Source organism: Aythya fuligula, chromosome 2 (assembly GCF_009819795.1).
Source record: "Aythya fuligula isolate bAytFul2 chromosome 2, bAytFul2.pri, whole genome shotgun sequence".
Classification (NCBI taxonomy): domain Eukaryota; kingdom Metazoa; phylum Chordata; class Aves; order Anseriformes; family Anatidae; genus Aythya; species Aythya fuligula.
Window position 1 is genome coordinate 8544030 of NC_045560.1, and position 25655 is coordinate 8569684.

Consider the following 25655-nt stretch of genomic DNA (forward strand, 5'->3'; position numbering starts at 1 on the left):
AATAGTCAAAATAGTCAAAAAGCTTTCAGTTCTACTAGAATGGACAGAATTCAAAGCCAACTATGACAATCGCTATCTGATACTGAACCCTCCTCATTAATTTACTACTATTTCCAGAATTTAACCTACCTTTACAGTTGTTATCCCCTCTTAAAGCCTAACAGCCTACCCTTTTCTTTCTTTCAAAGAGGAAAAAAAAAAAAACAAACATAAAACTATGCCATGAAGAGACTAACATTTCCACAGCACAATTTATATGCTAGTAGCATAAAGCATACATTTGAAAAGAAAAAGTTTTCAGTGCTCTCGTGCTTTTCAGATTTCTGGACACCTTATTTATAGCTTACACCTGTCAGCATAAAACTTAGTAAAACAGGTCCTGAGCTATGAATGGAGTTTTGAAGTCCTCCAATAACATACTGTAAACACAGCACTACTTTTTGATGTTCTAGCCCAAATCCTGCCATGTCATTAGAGATTTTCTCCAGGATCAGAAGCAGTATTACTAACTTTCTACTGCAGGATCATGCCCAAAGAGTGGCTGCTGTTGCAGTTGTGTCTGTTGCTGCTGGTGGTGTTGCTGCTGCTGGGTTGCGACCTGGTGCTGTAGTGCTTGAGATGTCTGAGTTAAGTGTTGTGCTGCCTGGTTCTGCATTTGCTGTTGCTGATGCTGTTGGTGTAACCTCTGTAGGTGCTGCTGCTGCAATTGCTGCTGCTGCTGCATTTGCTGCTGCTGATGCTGCAGCTGTTGTTGCTGGAGGTTCTGTTGCTGTAGCTGCTGCAACTGTTGCTGCTGGAGCTGCTGCTGCTGCAGCTGATGAAGCTGCTGTTGCAAAGCATGCTGCTGTTGGAACTGGAGCTGCTGCTGAGGACGGTGGAGCTGCTGCTGGGCATGCAACTGCTGCTGCGGAAACTGAAGCTGCTGCTGTGCGAACTGATGCTGCTGATGAACCTGCTGCTGCTGCTGCGGAAACTGGTGAGTCTGTTGCTGCTGGAAGGACTGCTGGGAGATCTGGGGTTGCTGCTGCTGCTGCTGTTGTAGCTGCATAAGTTGCTGAGGTTGAAGATGTAAAAGAGGATGGTGCTGTTGCTGCTGTGCTTGATGTGTCTGCTGTAACAAATGTGTCTCTGGTGTTAGTTTCACTTGGCTAAACAGCACCGCGTTTGGATGTCCCTGTTGGCTATGATTTACTTGTTGTTCTAAACTTTTTGTAGGTGCTGAAAGTGATTGTAATATCTAGAAAACAAAGATTAGTTTTGTAATCTTTTTGCTGTCATTCAGTTTTAAAAATATTTAAACAACTACTGGGAAAATATCTCTCTTAAAAGAAAAGAAACTTATGCTTAAATATTTGCTGAGCTCAATGCAAATCCTCAAGTGCTAATAGCTTTTTCAAAGTGAAAAGACAGGACGTGCACACAGAAAAGCATTGAGCTACATGTCTAATTAAATGCAATACACATTTTAACAAATTTAAGACTGAAACCCATCCCTGTATTCTTGGTAATTCATTCAAATAGCATCATGACTGTTAACACTGCATCAGTAATTGTATCAATCAACTGCCATACCCATTTTACATCCCTGCTGGCACACTAACTTCAAAGTTTAGTTCCGCAGCCTTGTTTTCTTTCACTTAAATATTGCTAATAATGCCTCCATTAATTAGTACTGTTTGAAATATGGGAGTTGAATTCAACTTTTCATTCTCTTGACCTAATCCAGGGATATTCAGCCACATTTTTAGAACTGAATCCCAACATACAGCTCAGCACGAAGTTTTTGAGAAGAATAATAGATCTTGTTTATGCTCAGTGCTTAAGTAACCTGGAATTCCATTTCATTTTTTGGTGTATAATTCACTGAGTGGACACTAAGACCCAAGGCTAACTATCTGTATCCTCCCCACACCAGATGTCCCTCAGATCTTCATCGGAGGTGACTCAAGTTCTTACAGTGCACTTCCAAACATCTCAGATTGCATTTATGCAACTCTGATGTTGTTGGTACAGCATATGTTACAGCCATGATTACCAACGCTCCACCCATCAGTGATCTTAAGTATAAACAGAGTATCAACATTCAATAACGAAAAATTAACAGACACAAAGAATGTCCCTGTGGCTAAGTATTAGGAGAGATGATGTTACTCAATATTAGGAGAGATTGTTGTTGTGCGTCCTAAAAGTCAAAATTACAGGAATTTCAGGACAGGTATTTCAAAACAATGGGATAAAATTTTCAGAAGTATCCTAGGGCTATATTCACAAAGTATGTCTGCAGCTGCAAACGCCTTATTACTGCAGACTTTGCCATTCACTAGAGATCTCTGGTTCAACTTTCAAAGACTGGGCACTAAGACACAGAACCCACCCAGGCACGGTACCCAAGCAGGATCCAAAATACAGCTTAACCCAGCCAGAGAGAAGTTAAAAGAAAAAAACTGCGGAAGTAGTGTTTCTCCCTCAAGGAGGTAGATCCACAGATGTATCCACAGATGTGAGATGCAAAGCTCCAAATGCTGGAGCTAGCACTGCAACTCACACAGCAGCTGGACAGGGTGCTTGAAAGCAGTCCTTGTACACCACTGTCAGTCCCTTCTCTAACTCTGAGTCCAGAGAACCAAGCCTAACCAAAGCACCTGCATCAACTGCCTTGCACCTCTATAAAAAGTACTTATGCAAAAATACTTCCATACAAGGCCACTAAAGAGGATTTTATAGTGCAACAACTAGGTTGTGGGTGATGTGACGTTTAGGCATGAAAGCACTGGTCAGCCAACCAGGGTTTTGGCTATTCTGCTCATTCCTTACCCCAAAGTTTCAGTCTTTCAACAGTTCAAGGCACTGAGAAGAGGAACCTAAGACTCAGTTTCAAAAGGAAGCCAGCATTTCCTTTTGATATAGGAAACAAAGAACCAAGAAATCCAACTGACTCTGCTTTTTGTGTTTCTTTACAGTACTTGCTGTAAGCTTGTACTCAGGCACCTTTGAAGGTTTTACCTTCAGGTGAACATCCAAATAAATGCCCCAGTGTAATTATCTAAGTAAAAGTTGTGTCTAACATTTACCAGCACCTACTTCTCTCACACACACTCCCTTCCCATAAACCTCTTAGGATTTTAATGCTGCAAGTTATGTCAGTGCACACTCTTGATTTTTAGTCTCTGCTAAAAATAAATTCAATATAAAAGCTACAATTATTTCAACTATGACTGGCATAAAAAGTTGCAAGTTCAGACTTGTGCATCACAGCCCTGACTATGCTGTACCACAACTTAACGATGCCCAGCTGAACAGAACAGGATAGAACTGGGAGCACAATCCATTTTACAGTTAAGTGTGTTTATACCACTAATAATTCCTTGCACTGAGTATAAAGCTTGAAGGCTATGCAATCAGGTTTTCTGCACTAGCCAAATTACTTTAAATTAATTGTTTTTCCCCCTCTTATAAAGAAATCAATACTGAAATACCATGAAACTCTAAACCAAGCTACAGTGAAACATGGCTTTACTCTTAACATTTTTTCCACATGCATTACTTCTGTGAACCTGCTAGGAATGAAGTCACTTATTATTAGGAGGCTACCAATTTGGCTACATCTAAGTAATGCAGAAAACTTTTAATCCTTTGCACATTCAGAGGACAATAAAAGGAAACTTAAATTCTCACGTTAGTTCCTAATAAAAAGTCCAATATCTTATAAATGAAAAATCCAACACTTACATGTGCTACATTTGACGGTCTATTAATCTGCTGAATATCAGCACTATTAGTAATATTCCTTAACGTCCGCACCGCCGGGCTCCATGCAGCCATCATTTCTTGTCGATCAGAACTTTGGGCACCTTGGACCGAAGCCATCAAATTGCCTCTCATATCCGGAGGCAAGATATTCCCTGGCACTGGCGGGACATTGGCACATAAATTAATTAACCCGGAGTCTTTCCCTTGAGGCAACCTACGCTTTGCTGTGGATGCCTGGGGAACTTCAGCTGGCGTCCAATTCAAATTCCTCTCTTGCTTCTCCGGAGAAGAATCTGAAGAATCATCAAACATCAGTTCCCCTTTTGCCTTATCAGCAGTAGTAGATTTTGGTGAGAAAACCTGATCACCCAAAGGCGACCCTTCTCGAGAAGATGCTGGGCTGGATAATTTTTCATCAGTACTGGCTTCATTTTGAGAATCTTGCTCTTCATTTTCTGCTTCTTCCTCCTCTTCCTCCTCCTCCTCTTCTTCCTCCTCGTATATAATTAAGCGAGGATGATACGGAGTCTCTTCTTTTCGAGACTTATCAGCTACAGAATCCAGTACCCAGTCAGGTGTCACAATTTTAATGACATCATGTTTACAAGCACATTCGTATTTCTCCTGGGGGAAAGAAAAAAGATGAAAACATTCAATTTAAAGACAAAAACAAAGAACAAACAAAAAACACAGCACTCTAGCTTTTGGAGGGGCTTGACTAGAGCATGGACAAACAGATCACAAAAGACTGTTCAATGACAAATTGCTCTCTTCCAGAACCAGCAGGACAGACCACGCTACTGGCACCACAGGTTCAAACTGATTTAAACAAAAAAGATCCACATTTACCACACACTGGACTCAGAAGACACAAATGCAGAAGACAAAGTCTTCACTTCCAAAACACCATTACTCAAATTCTTCTAAAACTTAGGATTCGAAAAGATATTTGGTCCTGAGAAAGTTTTCAGAACACCAGCAGGAGTGTCACAGTAAATTCTCAGATGCAGCTGCTCTCAAAGTAGACATTAAGGTGAGCCTAAATACACTCATGTTTGCTCCACTGAAGTATAAAACATTATGAAAAAGCATTCAGGGAAAATGAGAATTTCACAATAAAGCAGAGATGAATATTTAAGAGATGATCGCTGAAAGAATGAATTTCAGCAGGAATATACAGCAGAAAACAGCAGGGTACTTCCCATACACCTTCCCAGAAGTTGCAAACCCTAATGTTGCCCTCAACATGAAAGTTACATTTCATATTAGCTAAATCCATTTCACTGAGAGGTTATGATATTGACAAGGTAGAAAATTTTATCCCTTCCTTCCCCATTATCATTTCACCGTTTAATGATGTGTAGAAATAGGGGAACTTCACTATTTCTTTTCCTAACTGAGCAGAAGTACACACAGGTTGAATGTTTCATTTATTCTAATGTCTTCTTTGATACAAACTCCTCACAAATATCAAAACAGTGAAAAAACTTTCAGCATAAGATTTGAAACTAATTTCAGGATCCAATATTTGAGAGTGATTGAGCTGGGATTTTCTTTGTATGTCAGACAATATAAATTAACAACCAGAGCATTCAGAGGAAATTAATTTCATTTAATGATTCTCTGGAGTTATTTCCTACAATGAAACTGTCATTCATACACAATAAAGAGATTACAGACGAAACCAAGTTTATTTGCAGATATGAATTTTCATTCTTTTTTTTGTGGCGAGAATTATTAAGAATCTTGTTTTATCATCTTGTGTTTAGTCAAAGCAATCATTTCAGTTTTCACTAGTGTCAAAACTCTTCTCATTACAAACTGCTGCAGGTTCCTTTGTAGTATTATGTCAGAACAGCAGGCGCAGATGCATTTTAAGTAATCATCCTATAAATCTGTCCCTGTTCAATGATTATGGAAATTAAACAAGATATTTATTTCGTCCTAAAGATACGAAATGCTAGTGTGTTTTCTTCCATTCAAGTGGCAAACTTAAGACAGTACCCTTTGTTCTAAAAAGCTTACATTGAAGAAGTGTTGCCTTAAATCATACTATTGCCTATTAAAATTGCATTTTAGCAAAGCTCTTCAATCAAGCATTACATTTTGTTGTGGCAGACAACTAGGATGGTTCAGTACATCCCTTTAGCTTCTACAGACAAAAAATCACGGAGTTAAAAATAAATAAGTTCTTATTTAAAGTTTTAAATGAAACAAGCAATGAAAAGCATGCCTTCACTGTACAAGCAACTTTCTCTCCTCCCAATACCAGCCCAAGATTTATTCTAAAGCACTTTCCTACATATTCCACACACGAGTTTAATGACATCCCACTAGCCATATGTTTTTCTCTATCTTAATATTAGATGGCTTACATTAGCTTAGAAATACTAGAAGGGTTGTTGGCGAAACAGTAACACATTAAGTTTGCATGAAATAATATTGGAAACTTGACAAAGTTTTACATGTTAATCTAAGGAGGCATTATGTAGATCTTAGAGCTAGTCGGTCAAACAATTGAAAACGCTCTCATGCTATTAAAGGAGAAAAAAGAAAACACAAAGTAAAACCAAAAACTCGCTGCATCCACTGCATTAACCAGAAAAAATCCAAGCAAATTTTTGTTAAGTGAGCTTAAATTTAAGTGGTATAAACAGACTAATCCAATTGCAAATGTATTTCTTCTTCAGGAAGATGACTACCTGAACACACCAGGAAGTTTCAGTAGTATTATAACCAGAGCCACTGCAGTACAGAAGCTTGTTCTTAGAGGCTCAGTGCTGCCTTCAGCCAGCTACCTCAGCTTTCTGATTCAGTTTCTCTGTTTGTAGAAAGACAGCAACATTTGATTTCCTAAAAGCGAGTGTTTTGAAGCATGACTACTTTATCAATCAGAACTTGTGCAAGAATGCTGTGCACGTTTATCCTACCATCTCTCTTTAAGAGGGAAGTGTTGAGGGACTTGCAAGTTATCTTTAATTCCCTTCCCCATGTAACATCTAAGGCATTTCACTCAATTTTTAAATTATGTTGCTTTCATTTTTCTTCCCTGATTCTAGCTACAGATAAACAAACCACAATCATTCATGATTATATGTCAAATTAGTTTAGGACAAACAGAATAAAGAACACGCTTTATTCAACCAGACATACAAATAACAACCTGAAATTGGACATATTTTGAATTAATGAGGCTTAAAGCCATGCAGAAAATAAATACCAACTGATTAGCTGCAATGCATAATTGTGGTGAATTTAACTGTTCAAGTCTAACAAACAAGCTTAAGGATCTTAACTTCACAGAGAAGGAACATTTTTGATTATTCAAAGGAAAATGAGGGCTACACCAGGAAGAACTGTATACATAATAAACTCTTACCCCCTTTGGCTCAGGCACAATCAAATGAGTACACTTCTTATTTAGGTTCAGCTGGCAATTCCCTCCATAAAAAGTAATCAAAGCCCACAGCGTGTTTCGGTCTTCAGATGAAACCTAAGAGGAAAGTAAATAGGTCTCTTACTTCTGTGAACAAGCTGCCTCCACTCCAAGAATTTTAGTACAATTCCTGACATTGCACTTGGAAATCTGGCTAATAAATTACCCAGCACTTCCAAGTACCAAATTAACGTGAAAGTTACAGGAAAAAAGGGTGACAAAGACAACAAAAAGACATTGAACAATCATTTTAACCTGCATAGAGGCAAATGTCCTTCACTTCTGTAAAACTCAACACTAGGACATCACCTTTCACAAGAAGTAGAAGTTAATGATCAAGCAAACAAGATTTATTCATTACCTTAGGCAACCTGTTTAGATTCATTCAATAGAATTTTAACAAGCAGACCAAATTAATAGCCTACGTAAACATATCAAGTGTTGTTATTTCTAACAAATCGTGTTCAGCCCTGCCAAGAAAGCCAAGTGTGTTTAAGCCATTAACGTTCAAATTTAATGACAGCATTACAGAATAATTTAAGAGGTAAAAAGCACACGTACACACCACTGGCACCTAGGTCCTGATCCTGTCCATCTGCACACACACACAGATCAGACTACTCCCAGATCTACAGAAACGGACACAAACCACTGAAGCCATTTCAACTTATATTTACTCACTAACACCCCTGTTAAGGTTTCAGTGTGTAAGCAGGTACAGCACATTCACTGAATATTGTTAACACAGAAACTAAAAACAAGGAGCAAAGATTTCATACTCTACTGTACTCTTCATCTTAGAATCACCATGCTGCTGGTGATAAATAAATTCAAGATATATTGTTGATTCAAATTTCAATTGAGTTTGTGTCTTCATTTTCAGTGAAAAAAAAAAAAAACTATTTTCCAGTGAAAAGCTGTTTTAGGTGATAATTCACCTAACACACAAGGAAAAAAAAGTCACAACAGAAAAACTGTCCTCAGAAAACCAAAGCATCACACAGTTCGTACTCTGGGGTAGACTGAAATATGGTTCACTTCTTACCTGAGAGAGACAGGCAGTGACTCCAAAAAAGACCTGACATGATTCCGGAGAGAAGCCATTTACACTGAAAAGCAGGTGTCAAGGATGCAAAATAAGCTAAAGAGAAGTTTCCTAAGGGATACTGGAAGAAAATTAACTATTGTGCATAGTACCTCTCTGGTATTATCAAGTATTTGACCATTCAAAACCTTTTATTTTTAAAAGCATGTGTTTTATTTACAATTCAAGTTCTACGTACCAGGAAAAAAAATAAATAAAAAGTATAAAGTAGATCAGGACACCTAAGCCATTATGACCAATTTTGGTTAACATTACAAGCTTTTATCTTCCTAGAATATCTTCACCTATCCCAGGATGCTAAACACAGAAAGTAGGTTGGGGAGGTTTAGGTGGGATAATAGGAAAAATTTCATTACTGAAAGGTCTGTGAAGTATTGGAACAGGCTGCCCAGGGAAGTGGTTGAGTCACCATCCCTGGAGGGCTTCAAAATACCTGTAGATGTAGAGCTTGGGGACATGGTAGTATAGGTTAAAGGTTGGACCAGATGATCTTAGAGGTCTTTCCTAACCTGAATGATTCTCTGATTCTAAGTAAAGTTTAGGAGTCAATCCTTTATCAATAGCTTCCTTCCATTATCAGTCAGTGCTTATCTTCCATACCTAGAAGTACAGGAGAATACAGGAGAAATACAGGAGAATCCAGGGAATAAAGTCATAGTCAGCAACAGACAAAATAGAATGAACATGGTACACAAGAAATTCCAGAAAACAACTGTAAAATTTAAAGTTGAACACCTGTTAAGTTTTAGAGAGATTACCTGAGAACACTAGCAGGCAGGTCACTAGAAGAAAATATCAAATCTGCAGCTAATTTTTTTCCTACCAAGGTATAACACTGGATAGAAAGTTGGCCAAGCAACAGATTCAAAGGGGAAAAAAAACAATCTAGGAGCTACTGTGAATCACAAACTGAAAAAAAAAAAAAAAATCGCACTGGGATGTAAAAGCAGAAACACAGCCTGAAATTAATGTGAAGTTTTCCACCATACTTTCAACACTCAACAAGATCTCTGACAGCAATGCATGTTTGTTTTCAGATGCTTGAAAGAGATGTACAAATGAAGCAGTATGTGAAAAGAGCAATGAGAATATTTTTTCTACAGACCTAGTAAACATGACTTATGAGAGGAAACTGACAGAACCAGAATTGATGGGCTTAAGTAGTTAAGACAACATCTCCAAGTCCATAAAAGGCTACCGAATGAAAAGAGAATTCTCTGGTGTCTCAAATAAAGCAAAACAGGGCTAGACAGCAGCAAGGTATTGAGGCTAAACTCTAGGAATACAGCAGTGAGGCACTGGAAGGTGAATGGGGAAGAATATGAAATAAGTTTCTGTTATGCGGGCCTTGTGAAATAGAAGAAAGAGTGGTTTGACAGAAGTGACATGGAAAAGACAGATGGACCAGCTGACTTCTGTGACCTTTCTGCTTCTTCCACACTTCCATGTTGTTTTGTGTTTAAGAAAAACCCCTAATTCCTCAGAAAAAAAACAACTACAGAAACAGACATGCATCATGTTACGGTGCAACTGCATACTGAGACTAGGCAAACAAGATTACCCTCCCCATGCTGTTGACAGGTGCACCAGCAACAGTTAAACTGAGATCTACGCAGAAAGCTGACAACAAAGCCCAGAACACATCAACAGATTACTGCGATTATCCAGAATACCCCAAGAAGTCCACAGAACACCCTGAGGCTCACCATGTGGCTCAGTATTTCGTCTCAGGCAGTTTCAGCACTGCAGCTTTCAGCAGTGCACGGTTGCCCACCCCTTGCCTTAGCACCTGCTGCTAGCACTTAGAGCAGCAACAACTCAGTACCTAACTTGTAAGAGGTCCATTAAAAGCAGGGAATAAATGGACCATCCATCTTAGAACAGTCAGAAGCAGCAAAACTGTGTTCTGAGTTGATCTGGAAAACAAAACAGAGTGAATGCAACAAAGCTCACTTCATTTTTTCCCTCAGTAACAGCCAGAAATGCTCTGATCGCCCTCCTCCTTTCATCTGTAAAGACCAGGGAAGAAAAAGCCTTCCTCACTTGTGCTTTTGCTGCCCTCTTTATGGTATTATGACTGAAGTTTTCACATACAAGACTGCAATTTCTTCTCCTCCAGTAAGTCTGTTTCTAGATTCGTTTTTCTGTTACTTCCCTTCAACAGCAGTTTAGCCAGATTTTGCTGACAGCACTTCACAGTGAACAGAGCACTCTGCTTTCTCAAGTCCCCCCTGGTGAAAATAACTTTTAGGGTGGAATGTTAAAATGTATTTATATGGAACAGACAAAATTACTGGGCTTTTATCCTATATTAACTTTTTCTACATAGACAAATGCCAAGGAAGTAAGTACTGAAATTGGTATGCAAACAAAGTCTTTGCTATTGCTGCATCCATGTACTTAATTGACAGAAGATATTTCTAGGACTTGCTTCTTCAGTAAATTCACTGTTTTGAGTATTACTCCAAATTAAAACTTAAACAGAAGACTAAAGTGCAGAACCTCAAAGCTCTGCCAAAACAGAGCCCAAACGCCATCAACCAGAAAAAAGCTAACAAAAATAACTACTCCATTTTTTTCCATTATTGCAGTACCTAAAACCCTAATGAAAGGCCGGATGCCACTGCGCTAGAAGCCATAAAGAGACTGAAACAGAACAATGTTAAGACTTAACAGCCCATTTTACTGAGCACTATAAGGCTCTGAATATAATCCCAAACCACCAGGTTCTAAGGACATGAAGGGCCAGAAATAAAGGCAAACGTGCAAGTACGCATTTACTGCTGACAGGTGTGCATACCCCTCTCCTTCCACGCACCCCAAGAACATGATACAGCTGAGACGTGGGCTTTTCCTTTGGCCATTCATATATAACCACAATAAAACTCCCTAAGCAACAGCCATTCAGGGCCACATTCCCACATTTACTGCTACAATTTGGTTATGGACTGCATCGCTCCGTAGTTTTTATCTGTTCCTTTCTCTTCTGAGTACATAACAACATCAGCACTTTTAAAAACACTCTTTTACGGACACCTGGTTCCAAATGGAAGACTTATTTCCTAATAGTGCAACTTCTCTATGGGAAAGAAGAACAACACAACACGAGATTACACAAGTGTGAAAAAGTAGCTAATTCCAAGCTTTTTTTTTTTTTTTTTTTCTCTCCCCAAAACAGCCTTAAGGAACAGGGAAAAGAGAGCTTACAGAAATGTGACATAAACAACTGTACATTCCTATCCTGATAAGGGTAGGCTGATAAACACATTTATTATCTCTAAATGCAAAGCACAAAAAATCACCAGCCTGTATCACATCACAACAATCCCTTTATTTCAAATGTAATAGTTCTGCTACTTGGGGTTTTGACATGTAATGTTTGGTGTATCTTTTCCATTCGGAAGCCAAGTCATTTACGAAAAAGTTTCTTCTCCTTGGGTCAGCTTATTGCCCACGACTATGGCAAGTGTTTCGTGCTCACTGGTGAAACCTATTTGACATGTTGATCAATCAGAACACCTGTAAAGACCTCAATATATATTTCTTTCTGATTCAATGCTTTCCTTTCCTACAGCTCACTCTTTGAGGTTAATTCTCTTGGGGATGCAGAGAATATACAGGGTATCTTCAAAACAGACAAGACACAGTGAGATACAAAGGCATATACATGTACCTTGAAATACTAAGCATAAAACTCCAATCATAAATGACTGAGACACATTAAGACCTGAATCCCTAATACGAGCACCTGGATTCTTGGTTATACCACCTCGTTTTCCATTACGGACACCACCACCCACTACCCTTCCGAAATGAGATCTCCTGCCTGAGAGCATTCCTCCCTAGGCTTGGCACTGTTCAGTGCAATCATCTGGTGGTATCTGTACTGGAACGTACTGCTCTGCTCCAGCTTCTCCATCTCCACAGTCCTTATCATAATGGTCTGAGGGAAAAGATGCACGAGTTTCTTTCTATAACAACAGCCAATCATCATTCCTGTGATCCAAAGAAAAACTGAAACTAAGATGAAACCATAATAAATGGTAAAATGAACTACACCATCCATATGCTCCAAACAAGTTAAGCATAAATCTAACCAAAATGAACAACAAGCGTCTGCCAAAGGCATGGACAGACTACTCCAGTAACAGAAATACTCCCCCTATTTGTTAAAAAAGTGTCATTTATAACACAGAGTATGGATGAGTTACTGTGTGCTTCTTCTCTGTTTCGTTTCTCAAAAAGGCAGTAAATGGACCATTCTACTCAGAACCACCATTTGCCCCCTTACTGCATTCCAGCATTTTTTCCAGATTCTCACAGTTAATTATCAACTTCCAGCTAAAATGGTTGAGTCCATTTGATGACAATTTTCTTGCAAGTTTCTTTTAAGAAGCTAAAATAGCCCAAGGGAGAAGAAAAGCAAAGTAAAACAAAGAAGCTCCAAGCATGCTACGATCCTTGCAGGCAACACCCATCCTATCATTTTAAAAATGTAAGATGCACATACATGTACATACATACGCCTTTAATGACTGGATGCTCCCTATTTTAACACATTTGCTACAAAACTTCATCAAATTTGAACTTAAAGGATACGGTAGAAGAGCTCCACAGCGAACAGACAAGGTCACCCAGGAAGGCTGAAAAATAAGAAATGTAAAATGTTAAAAAAAACTCTGCCTGCATGAATGAAATATAAGGTCATGTCTAAGTTTGTACTACACCTAGTTTGAATTTACATTGCATCTCTCAGCTTTAGAGTCTAAGTGTTTTACAGAGAGTTTACTAAGGCCTAACAAAAGAACCATTCTGATTGATTTGTAAAAGTTAAGAAAGACTTCTCAAAGATCATGCAGTAATATGGGAACAGTTTTCTTGTCCTTCTATAATTCCTTGAACACTGTTTACAGTATTTATTCATATGCTCTCCTTTTTAAGTTCTCCCTGCTCTGAAAAACAAAACAATAACAAAAAAAAAACAAACAGCCAACATCCCCTGCCTTACACTCATGACCAAGGAGTGAGGAACTATAATCTTACACAGAAAGGGGTCTCATACAGTTTAGAAGTGAAAAGGGGGAAAGAATGACATCACATTCAATATGACATAATTTTTCCTCCAAAAAACAAATATATACATATAAACATATATACACACACGCATATATTGTGGTAACCATGTTTATGGTGCCCCAATTCCGGCTATTCTCTCTCCCTTAAAAAAATGTATTAAAAATAATAATTCAATATTTGACTTCATTAAAAAAAAAAAAGAAAGTGAGATTTTTCTCCCTTAAATTTTTCTCTTCCTTACTCTCCATCCCTTTTCTCTCCGTAGCAAGCTACCTTCGCCTCTAACTCCCACTCCCTCGATATTAAGTCTAATCTTCTTGGTTATAGATCATGCTGTGATGTTTTCAGGTCCAACTAAGTGACATCACTGAAAGACCTGCTGTCTTTTTTTTGGCAAACGAAAGAAAACTTAGTTAGAAGTGCTCCAAAAGAAAATTAAATTGTTTAAGTAAAAGGAATTTGACAGCAGAAGGCATTGCTAGGACACTGATGCCCTCCCTTCCCACGAGAGTGGCTGCAGTCTTCTTGTTTATAAGACTGAAAATATGCCACAAAACCCCTTTTATTAAGGGGTAGATATTAAAAATAGGAGCTCAGCTTAAAATTAATCAGCACACCCACTATAACCATAAGGTCTCAAGCTAAGCACCCTTAATTTTGGGGAATTTGTTAATTCATACTTCTACACTGCCAGATGAACTCTCATGCTACAAGCCATCAGAATTCACTACTGTCACCTGCAACCATATGGACACAATAACCCAAAACCATGTACTGGCAGAGAAATAATAATGATTTTTTTTTTTAATCATTTGTGACTTGCAGAACAACAAGCTCACATTTTCAAATATGAAGCCTGTAAACTCACTGGAAAAACAAAATACCAACAATTTTCAGAAAAATATAAAACGAAGAGGGGAAGAAGTTTTTTTTCTAAGCACTTCTATTGTTTAAAATTAACACCATACACATAAGCAGAACCCAGTAAACCATTCTGCACGTTCCCAATTATGTGTTAAAAAAAAAAAAAAAGACATAAAAAAATATTATTTATATTTACAATTTATTTTTTTTTGCATTGCCAGAAACTTATAAACTTTCCCATCAGAAACATCTCTAAAGTCAACCTGCACAGGCCACGATGTCACAGAAGACTGAAGGAGGAACTGCCAGGCAGGAGAGAAAAACAGGGAATGGACCACACACACAACAGTAAAACAAACAAAATATGGAGAGATAACAGATACAGAGTAATGAGAGAGAGAAAGGAGAGGACCCACTTGTAACAGATGTCTACAACTCAGGATAAAAGTTCATGAAACAAGAATAAAAAATGTTAAAGATACATTTCCTTTGGACATTATCTGCAGAGGAATACTTTGTGTTACAACGAAGTGTCTGTGTCAGTACTTAACCAAGGTTCCGGCTGAGCCACTCACCTTTACCACTGGCAGATCGAAAACTTCACGAGATTCTCCAACTTCTGGATTGTCCCCGTCTTCCGAAATAATATGAGAAGCAAGTGCATTGTAAGACACCTCCTTGGCTTTCCCAGCCTTCAGAAGCTGAATAACCTAAACCCAAAAGAGAACAAGGAGAAGCAAATGATTATTATCCCCTTTATTTGAGAAAAACAATAAAGAGAGAAGACTTTTTAGCGGTCTAGAGGAACGAGTACAGCTTTCTTGTTCTGTACAAGCAGAGAGCACTCTTTTTGCGGTAGGCAAATGCATCCCTTTTAAATCTTGATTTCCAACAGTTTGTAACTCTGCTGCATTTTAATGACTGAAGCTGGAGGTTTACTTTCCAAAGTAATTTAGGCTTGCATAGGAATTGGGATGTTCTACATTTTTCCAAAACATATATTCCTTCAAAATCTAGTTTTTCTCAGGCAGACTAAAAAATCCCCTCTCCTTTGCCTTTGATTTTCCAGTTGTTAGCTTCAGAAGCCTCTGAATATACGTTGAGCAAAGTACAGAAAGGAAAAGTAACCAAGTCAGTAGCTATGGAAGCAACATGTGAAAAAAAAGCAAAAAGGCAAACACAGATTAAAAAAAATGGGTATTAGTAGGATTTGCAATTAAAAAAAAAAAAAAAAAAAAAAAAAAAAAAAAAAAAACCACTGTCCTGAGAAGGGGCAACTTCTAACAAAGGGCTGCTGCATTGGGAAAAGAATTGATAGAGGATTAAGAGTATTTCAATATCAGAAAATGCAAAACCTCTTACCACTTACAAAACACATCTTGTTCCTGTTTTTAAAAGGCCAATACAGAAAGTGTTGGTTTAAATGTTATCATTCTCCCAGCTCAATTGTAGAGGTCTGTGCGATGAGTCCAGTCCAGCCCATACTAAACGGGACTCAATTGTATGACAATAAAAGTAGCACAGAAGGCTGGGAGGGTGAAGAGGGGGGAAAACGATCAAAAAAAGTCTGGAGTTCAAAGCTGAAAATTTCAATTCAGATTATTCTTTTCTTTTATTATTGAGAAATTAGTAGTTTTACTACTGGTAAAACTTTATTACTGGTGCTGCAACTCCAATGGAAAACATTAAATCAAAATAAAGTGTTTGAAAATAGTAGAAATTTAAAAACATTCCCAAGGAGGAGGACACAAGCTCATTGTCCTGCACAGCTCTCCCCAAATCCCCTTTGCCTGTCTATATTTATGTGGACACTAAAAAGAGGAGACTGGAATGAAAGCTGTGCATCCCAACCTGACAGCATGAGGAAGAAGTTGCAACTAATGAAGCAGAAATAAGACTTTTTAATATCAAAACAATGCTGCAAAGAGTTGCTCATGCAAAAAGTTCTGCTAGCATCAGGTTTAAGCCTAAACACCGTAACTGTGATGAATGATAGTGCCCCATGATTAAAGTGGTTCAGAAAAGACATTTAATATAACGTGGCTTATGTCAGCTTCAAAACTCTTCCCAGAGCATGTGACTTCTTCAGCTGAAGTAGTGGCAAAACTGTGAAGTTGTACTGAAAGATCTTCCCTGTGTAAGTGCTTGCATGCCTGCAGCTGTAACCAGGCAATAAAACACTGGCAAGCCTCAATATGGTCCTGCACTTCAGACGCCAGCTTAAACCCATTCAGAGAATCTCCATTTTTGGGGCATATAAATTCCCTCTTCCTTATCTCCCACTAAATCTTGAGTTAGAAGAAACAGGAAGAGTTTGAACCTTTGAAGTCAGGCAATGGGCATAAAATAATAATAATAAAATGAGATAACCAGAAGCCAAATACCCTGCTCAAAGTCCTCATGCTACAAGGCGTTATTTTCTCTTTCTTTGATATTGATTTTAACCAGTCCGACCAAAGCTCGACAGTTTGGCTTCACATCTTTTAGGAAAGCAGGAAAAGCTTTTATTAAAAGAAATAATCCTAATAGCTGACATCTAGTTATCGCCTCCGTCAGGTGAGGACAGCCAAGTGCATATCCCAGAGGAATGGGCTCAGACAAGTGCCAGCAGCCCAGTTCTCCCTCATTTGCCAAAGAACATCCAGGCACGATTCCAGACTTTTGTTTCCCTTCTAGTTTATGCTGTATACATTTTAACAGGTAGTGGGTATGCTGTTATTCACCTGAATATACTATGATTTGGGTTTTTTTCTTTCTTACTCTTGGATTTGTTTTGATCAGAGTGCTCGCTTGTGCTAGGCCTGTTCCAGTATTTAAGATAACTGATGTTCGGAGAAAACATTTAGAAATAAGCTGCTCAAAGAGCGCTCATCCCCAAAAGATGAAGGAGGAGATCTCTTTTCAAACTCATCCTAACATCCATTGGTATAAAAAGGAAGTAAAAACTTCAAATATACTTGCAACTTTTATAAAAACTATCAAGGCTACAGTCAACCTGCAACCCAGAAAAGCCACCCGCAAATGGGTGAGAATTTCGTGTGCGTGATCAGAGCGAGCTGGAGCCTCGTGGCAGTGACATTAAGTGCTATGAGGAATGAAACAGGAATGAAACTTCACATGTGAAAACTTGCTGAAAGGAAAGCCTGGTTACTCGCTCCGTGGCAGTGCTGCTGACTGCCTCGCTGTGTCAACACAAACCGAACGAGGTGCCTTTTGGGACGCTATTCATGTAAAATCTGATCTACCAGAGCCCCGTTGTTACTTGCAGTCATCTTTATATATATGATAATGTTGCTGCTATAGTTTTAGATAGTTGTTATTCAGACACATTTACAAATATTTCATGTCTGAGGACTTCAGGTTGGTGTTTTTTTCCTGTTTAAGTGCAGAGCGGGGCTGTTTTTGAGGTATAATCCTGTTGTTTTGGGGACAAAAAACAACTCAACAGGTCAGGAGCTGCAGGACCCGGGTGCCCAGCACCGACTGGAGCACAGCACCCAGGGCAGAAACCCCTTTTAACTTCCCCGTGGAACCCCTTCCCACCCCGCCGCCGTCCCAAAGCACCACGAGCGGCCAAAACACGGAAACTTTTTTATTTATTTCCCACACAACCCGACCCCACAAGGCCGAGGGGAGCCGGGAGCCTCGCACCACAGGGCGGGAGAGGTGTGAGGGGGGGGAACAGGCGGGCGGGGCGCTGACGGGAGGCGGCCGGGCGGGCGGTACGGAGCGCCCCGGGGGGGGTCCCCGCCGCTCCCCCCCGCCGCCCCGGCCCCGTCTCCCGCAGGAAATCCCTCTGCCCGCCCCTCCTCCCCTCACAGGGCTGCTACGGGGCCTGCGCCGCCGGCCCGAGGCTCCCATGGCGGTGGCGGCGGCGGGAACGGCCGTTAACGGTCGCCCCCCACCCCCCTCAACGGTCCCTGAGGGGAGGCGGGAGCGCGCTCCCCCCCCCCTCCCCTCAGGGTGCGGCGCGCGAGCCCCGAGCCCGCGCAAAGGGAAAGGGGGGGCGGGGGGCTGGAAGGTTCCATTCTGCCCCCCCCTCATAAAACGGGGGGGGGGGGGGGTGACAGGAAAGGGGGGGGGAGCCGGTACCTTCGGGTCGATGTCCCCCACGGTGAAGAACTTGACGTCTTTGAACATATCCTCCGGGACTTTCAGCTCGTCCTCGTCCGCCGACATGGTGCCGGCCGTCGGGACCGCCGAGGTGGCGGCGGCGCCACCCCCCCGACCCCCCCCCGGTGCGCCGTCCCCGTGAGGAGCCCTGCGGGGCCCGGGTCTCCCTCACGGCGCGTCCCCTCCCCCCGCCGCCGAACCGCGCGAGCAAGGCGCGCGCTGCGGGACGCACCATCCCCCGCCGGGACGTAGGGGGGGCGAAGGGGGGAGGGGAGAGCCGGTTCGTCTGCGCGGCTCCCCAATCCCGAGCTGCCGTCCCTTCTGCAGCAGGGCGCCGGCCGCCGCCGTTCCGCCGCCGCTACCTCCGCTGCTCCTCCCGTCTCCGAACCGTCCCGGGATGTGGTATCCGGGCCGGGCTGTCCCCCCCCACGTTACGGAAGGCGATGGACTCGCCCGCGACGACAGAGGCGGGCAGCGGGGATACCCGGACCCGCCCATCAGCGAGCAGGCGACGGGAGGGGGAGGGGGGTGAAGGGAGCGCGCCGCCATCTGGCCACGCCCCCGGGTGCGCCGAGGCCACGCCCCCTCCTCCCAAGCCACGCCCCCCGAGGGAGGACCGTTACGGGCCCCTCAGGGAGGCTGAGGGGAGGGAGCCGCGGGCTCCCCGCGCTGAGGGCGCAGTTCCCTCCCTGACGGGGTTCAGTGCAAATACAGTCTCCGCACCATGTATTCTAACATCCAACTCATTAATAAACTTTCTGAATGCTACCTAAACAGAGTTTTTCCCTCCAAAGCCTTCTCAGAGAACCTGTGTTGATACTAAACCACTCAAACTTAGAGGGGGATGCATGGTAACTAACATTAACTGGTCAGAAAATTGAAATTAGCACCCTTTATAGTCATCAGAGCGCTTTCAGAGCCTCTCATCTGGCATATTTTACACATCCGTGCGTTAATGTGCATAATCCGTGCATTAGCGTCCGTAAACCTCACTTCCCCCACCCTTCATATGCTTTCCAAAGAAGTTTTGGATACCTCATATTATAGAATCATAGAATGACTTGGGTCAGAAGTGACCTCAAAGATCATCTAGTTCCTATAGACATATCCCTCCCATACCGAAGAGCAATGCTTTGAGATGGCATCAAAAGGCTTGCTGAGATAAAAGCACTGGACATCTATTGTGGGGGTCCTATCTACGATGCCTTTCCCAGGAGAAAATTAGATGTATTTAACCTGATCTATTCTTGAAACATACCTGGTAGAAACTAGTAATCTGTTTGCAAATAATGCATTATTTATCCATTATTTTTCTAAGAGTTTAAGTGAAATTTATAGTATACAAGTTCCTGGCTTCCTTTTTATTCTTTTTCAAGGAATTAATTTTATTTGCCTTTTTTCTGTTTCTTTGGATCTTCACATGACATTTACCCCTTTCTACTCCAGATAAGTTAGCAACACTTATCAAAGTTTGCTATGACCATTTCTTTTCCTATTTCAGAAGGTGATCTTTTCCTTTGGTTGTATGTTTTGCTTTATTAGCTCCCTGATTACCATTTACTTTTTTTACTGAAAACTGAGGTAAAAAAAGCCATTAAACTTCTATATGATACACCTTTTTCATAGTACAGGAGAAAGTATGAATAATCATCTGCTTATCTCAGCCTATCCTCTTTAGCTACTAATTCATATCCTCATCTCACTTTCTATCTTTCCTAATAACTGACTCTTGTTTAGGCTCATTTTCTTCTGCCCCAAGTATTTTCTGGACTGTTTTTGAAAAACACTTCCCTGAGTGTGTAAGAACATGGTGACCTGATAATTATAATCGTGTTGTTTGGAACAGCTCATCCTTAAGCATGTGATGCATGAGTGTAGGTTGCCGAGGATGTATGCAAAGTAAAGAGGAAGACAAATGTGGAACTAACCAAGCTTTTGGGACAATGTTGGCGGAAATGTTGCACAGCTGATGAAACTTTGCGGCTTGGCTCATGCCCGTGACCTTTGCAGTTGGACAGGTTGGCTAAGGGACAAAAGAAGAAGATGATGGAGGATGAAGTAGTGACTCCTGTGGGGCCGGAGCAGCCCCCAACTCAAATGGTGCGCATGTGCATTTGTAGATATGCTTACACAACACCTAGGAGATGCTTATACAACACCTGGCAGCCCTTAGGACATGTTTTGGCCCCATGTGTCAGAATAGCTGCCAGGTAGGAGGGGATAAAATCAGAACTCTCCAGAAGGAGATGCAGATGTGCTACTGAGGCCAACATTGCCTCAATGCGGAGACCCATTCAAGCAGTGGGTCTGCCAACTCCTTGCCCTAGAAAGGCAATGACTGGGGAATGCACCGCACTCATCTGTACCTCTGTCATCGCACTGGGGTTGGTATATATGTAAATAGCTCGCAATAAAACTTGCTTAGCACATGTGTGTGTATATATATATATATATATACACACCTATAGCTTGTCTGATCTTTGTTGAGCTGAAACAACCAGCTTCAGCCCCCAGAATCCAACTGAAACACCTAAGTTTTGCTTTCCTTTACATAAGGACACCATCCAGCACCCCACAAGTCCAGCCCTTGCTTTCTTTGTTACGTAGTTTCCTCTCTTTCTAACTCCCTTTTTGATCCATTTTAACTCTAAGAACTACTTTGAACTTCATTCTTCTAGAGAAAAATATTTTTTTTTCCTTTCATTTTCTTTCCTTTTCATTAACACTATTGCTTCTGGAAGTTTCTTTCCTTTTGGGTTTCAGTGCCTCTGTAATCATCTTCATCTTCCAGCATGGGTAATTCTCACCTCTTTACTTTCATAAATATCTCTGTCTTTCAGGTTTCTGTTTCACATTTTTCTCTGAATTCTTTTCTCTTCATGATGTCGTTCATTACTTGGCTTCATCTTCTTTCCTAGTGTGATTGCTAAATTGCCCCATCTCATACGAGTACTTTCTTTACATCTAATCTCATATGCCATTGCATATTCCCATTCCACAGAAAGAAAGCCACAATGATTTATCCTCTTGATTTCTCTCCTCGGCCTACTTTCTTTGTCACTATAATGAGTTCCCCTGGTCTTCCTATCCTTTGGGTTCACCATATCCACAGTATTTTTAGTTCTTCATACAACTCAAAGATTGCAAATATTTAAATTATTTCAAATCAGGCACTGTGCTTATACTGACAAAGAAGTGTAATGCAAACAACCAGTGCTTTGAACATGATTTTTAATAACAATTCCCTTTCCCAAAGCTTTAGCTCAAACTGTGCCATTGATTGGGCCACTTTGGATCTTCAGCTAATCGAATCAAAAGAATATGAGAGAAATGTGGTATTTTGAATCCTATCAATTTGAAAACCCTCTACAACATACCAGATATTAGTGATACAAGGTCAGCATACTGCAAAATGCTGAAATTCATTGAAGAAGCAGCTTTCTGGAAAAAGTTATCCATTAATCTAGGTATATAGTAATATCCTTAACCAGAATTGTTCTTTTTGAACAATTATAAAAAAAAGAAAAGAAAAGAAAAGAAAAGAAAAGAAAAGAAAAGAAAAGAAAAGAAAAGAAAAGAAAAGAAAAGAAAAGAAAAGAAAAGAAAAGAAAAGAAAAGAAAAGAAAAGAAAAGAAAAGAAAAGAAAAGAAAAGAAAAGAAAAGAAAAGAAAAGAAAAGAAAAGAAAAGGGGAAGGGAAGGGAAGGGAAGGGAAGGGAAGGGAAGGGAAGGGAAGGGAAGGGAAGGGAAGGGAAGGGAAGGGAAGGGAAGGGAAGGGAAGGGAAGGGAAGGGAAGGGAAGGGAAGGGAAGGGAAGGGAAGGGAAGGGAAGGGAAGGGAAGGGAAGGGAAGGGAAGGGAAGGGAAGGGAAAATTAAGTTTAATACCATCTATAGGAATAGAGGTTAAGAATTGGTTAAAACAGCTTTACCAAAATTAATCTGTTTTATAAATTCAATTGTAGAAAGCAAAGGTAAAGTTGAAGCCCTGACCTTGGATGAGGGAGAGGGACATTCAGGTCTCTCTTACTGTTCCTGAACAGCATAAAAGAAATTTCTTCCCTCTTCTCCTACTTCACAGGTGGATATGGACACTGGATGCATACGTTCTCTGTATGGTCTCTATGGTTGCAGTCTAGACACCTAGAAGTGTCCTAGTGCCCCCTATGCTCTGCTCTGGTGAGGCCGCACCTCAAGTGCTGTGTTCAGCTTTAGGCCCCTCACTACAAGAAGGACATTGAGGCCCTGGACCATGTCCAGAGAAGAGCTATGAAGCTGGTGAAGGGCCTGGAGCACAAGTCCTGTGAGGAGCAGCTGAGGGAACTGGGGGTGTTTGGTCTGGAGAAGAGGAGGCTCAGGGGAGACCTCAATGCTCTCTGCAGCTACCTGGAAGGAAGGTGTGGGGAGCTGGGGGTCGGCCTCTTCTCACAGGTAACTGGTGATAGGACCAGAGGGAATGGGCTCAAGTTGTGCCAGGGGAGGTTCAGGTTGGAAACGAGGAGACATTTCTGCTCAGAAAGAGCAGTCAGGCATTGGGACGGGTTGCCCAGGGAGGTGGTGGAGTCCCCATCCCTAGGGGTGTTCAAGGAGAGGTTGGACGTGGTGCTTGGGGACATGGCTTAGTGGTGACACTGGTGGTAGGGGGGTGGTAATTCTTCCCTTTAATTATCATCTAAAAATTGTAGTCACAGAGTCAGAATGGTTTGGGTTGGCAAAGGACCAACCTGTGCCACCCCCTGCCAGCCCCCTCCCAGCAGCCCAGGCTGCTCCCAGCCCCATCCAGCCTGGCCTTGGGCACTGCCAGGGATGGGGCAGCCACAGCTCCTCTGGGCAGCCTGGGACAGGGCCTCACTGCCCTCATTGTGAGGGATTTCTTCCTAATGTCTAATTTTAATCTCATCTTGTTTACCTTAAAGCTGTTACCCCTTGTCGCTACATATCCTGACAAAGAGTCCCTCCCCGCCTTTCTTTTAGGACCCCTTTAAGTAGTGGAAGGCTGCTCTAAGGTCTCCCTGGAGAATAAAATTAATGAACATATTTTTTTACTTCTTTATGTATTTAGTGAGTCATCTGCCAACAAGTTATTTAATTTCTACTAATTACACTACTTCTAACAAAAACGAGTAACTCAATTTTCTGCATCATGTATGCAATCTAGTTTTGCAATCCATAAGAACAGAAAAGTATCTTGACAAAGTATGCTACTGAACATGGCAAACATCCCCTGTATTTGCCAAAAAAATACATTTTGGATTCTGCTTAAAGGTCAGCACGCAGAATTAAGTCAAATCAGTGGGCTGGTCTGCTTGGTTGTAACAAGCTCTAGAACAAAGTGCTCACCTACATCTGCACAAGGATGAGGAGCACAGGGGCACAGAGGCAGGTGGGAGCCCAAAGCAAGGAACCAGCGCCTTGCCCAGGGCTGTCCCAGCACAGCCCCGTTGTACAGGCATGACACCCATCACCACAAATCGTGGGGAACAGCTCCCCGCATCATCGTTTGGACCGAGGCAAGTTGCTGCTTTGGGGTGGGATACATGATGGGGTGCAGGGGAAAAGGAGGTTTGGGATTGCACAGCATTTATTATAGGATACTTAGGGGAGGGAAGCAAAGGGAGGGGTTTAGGTTCTTTAGGGAGAAGCAAGAGTGGGATATTTTATATTTTAAAGAGGGGTGAGGGGTTAAAAATGGCTGGGCACATACAAATAGCGGCTGCGCATCAGCACAGGCTGTCCTGCCCTCCTGTAAAGTTCCTTCCTAACGCTAATCTGTGTGTGCAGTGTGTGTGGAGTGCAGCAGCTGGGGTCAGGCCATGGGCTGGAGAAGCCGTGTATCCCTAGTGACTGAAGCATGGGAGTGCAAGTGTGGGGCCACGAGCAGAGATCAGGCAGGACCAGCCCATAAATAGGTAAAGTGGCCTGGGAGCAAGGGGGTGAGTGGGTCTCTAGGGGCCAGCTGTGGCTTTGAGGGCACCCCTGAACTTCTCAGGGGTGAGAGCACAAGCAGGGTTACTTATGGGACCTGGGAACTCAGGGGCTTGTATGTCTAGATGCCAGCAACTGGGGAAACTGGGATAAAGTGGCCAGTTACTGGGCAGACTGAGTGTTTGAGACCAGCTGCTGGTGGGGGCCACCTTATACATATATATATATATATATACACACTTATTATTTATTTATTTGTTTGTTTGTTATATTATTTATATTATTTATATTATTTATATTATTTATGTATATTATATATAAAATATATATATATAATTATTATTTTTTCTCACTAGTGGACTTGTTTGTGTGAGTGCTCTGAGCGTGTCTGTGACTCACTGTGTATACGTACACATACAGTACATCCATGCTTCTCTGTCTGTGCCTGCTGGAAATACATCTTCAGCCTGACTACTGGTTGGACCTAGGGACACGGAGCAGCAGCTGCCGTGTCTCTCTTGGATCCATAATGATGTATTTTCCTCTAATTATTCGTTCTCCCCATTCATCTCATCTCCTTTCAGAAGGGTTTGCAGGCTTTCCCTGTCACATCGCTGGACTTGTGCCCGTCACATAACGGGATGCTCAGTCACGTGGTGGTGTGCTCCTGTGCCAAGCCAAGCACCTGCTGAATAAATGTAGGTCTGATCACAGTGCAGAGGGATGAGACCAGTTCAAAGCAACTTAACCTTTTCAGAGGTGCTTAGCACGTGGCAAAAACTTAATCTACCCAAGAAACACCCAAGATTGGACTCTTTATTTTAAGTGCAGTCTTTGCTCTGATGCAGCCACGGCACTGTAATTCCATGGGAGCGAGCACTCAGAGAGATCAATTATGCCTTAATACGAGCTCATTTCTGGGCTTAGTTACTCTAGTGGATAGACTGAACAGAGACTGCACATCGCTGTAGTCCACAATGATCTCAGCAGCACATTATCTGTTCTATAAAAACACCAAGCACAGTAATATGTCTTAACTCTGAGAGGTCTGCACATAGAAGTTTATGGATCATGTTTTCAGAAAAAGCTGTAAAATGATGTGTCCTTTGCAACTGGCATTGCTTGCACATAGTGAAAGCCCACTGAGTTGACAAGATTTGTGCAGACAATTAGTCTTTGTTTACATAAATGCCTTATTTGTGTGCCCAAATGATTCTATGAAAAATTCATATGCACCTACAGTATCATATTTATGCATAATTGCTTGTGAAAAAAAAAAAAATTTTTTTTTTTTTTTTCTTGCAGTTAATTAAATTTGGGGCTTAGATTAAATTGTATATTTGTTTTACTCCAGTGAGCAGAAGCTTTTCCCAGGTCTGAGTTAATAATAC

General features: G+C 41.4%; 1 protein-coding gene across 1 annotated transcript in view; it reads right to left on the reverse strand.

Annotated features, from left to right (window-relative positions):
- PAXIP1 (PAX interacting protein 1) overlaps nucleotides 1-18429 on the reverse strand; it is a 32508-nt gene extending 14079 nt beyond the window's left edge. The window contains exons 1-7 of the mRNA XM_032183128.1: nucleotides 18324-18429; nucleotides 14807-14941; nucleotides 12891-12934; nucleotides 8232-8295; nucleotides 7130-7243; nucleotides 3730-4374; nucleotides 511-1237 (exon numbers count right to left, since the gene is read on the reverse strand). Coding sequence (XP_032039019.1) covers nucleotides 511-1237; nucleotides 3730-4374; nucleotides 7130-7243; nucleotides 8232-8295; nucleotides 12891-12934; nucleotides 14807-14941; nucleotides 18324-18410 — 1816 coding nt within the window. The 5' untranslated portion in view covers nucleotides 18411-18429. The remainder of the gene's footprint in view (nucleotides 1-510; nucleotides 1238-3729; nucleotides 4375-7129; nucleotides 7244-8231; nucleotides 8296-12890; nucleotides 12935-14806; nucleotides 14942-18323) is intronic.
- Nucleotides 18430-25655: the final 7226 nt, after the last annotated feature.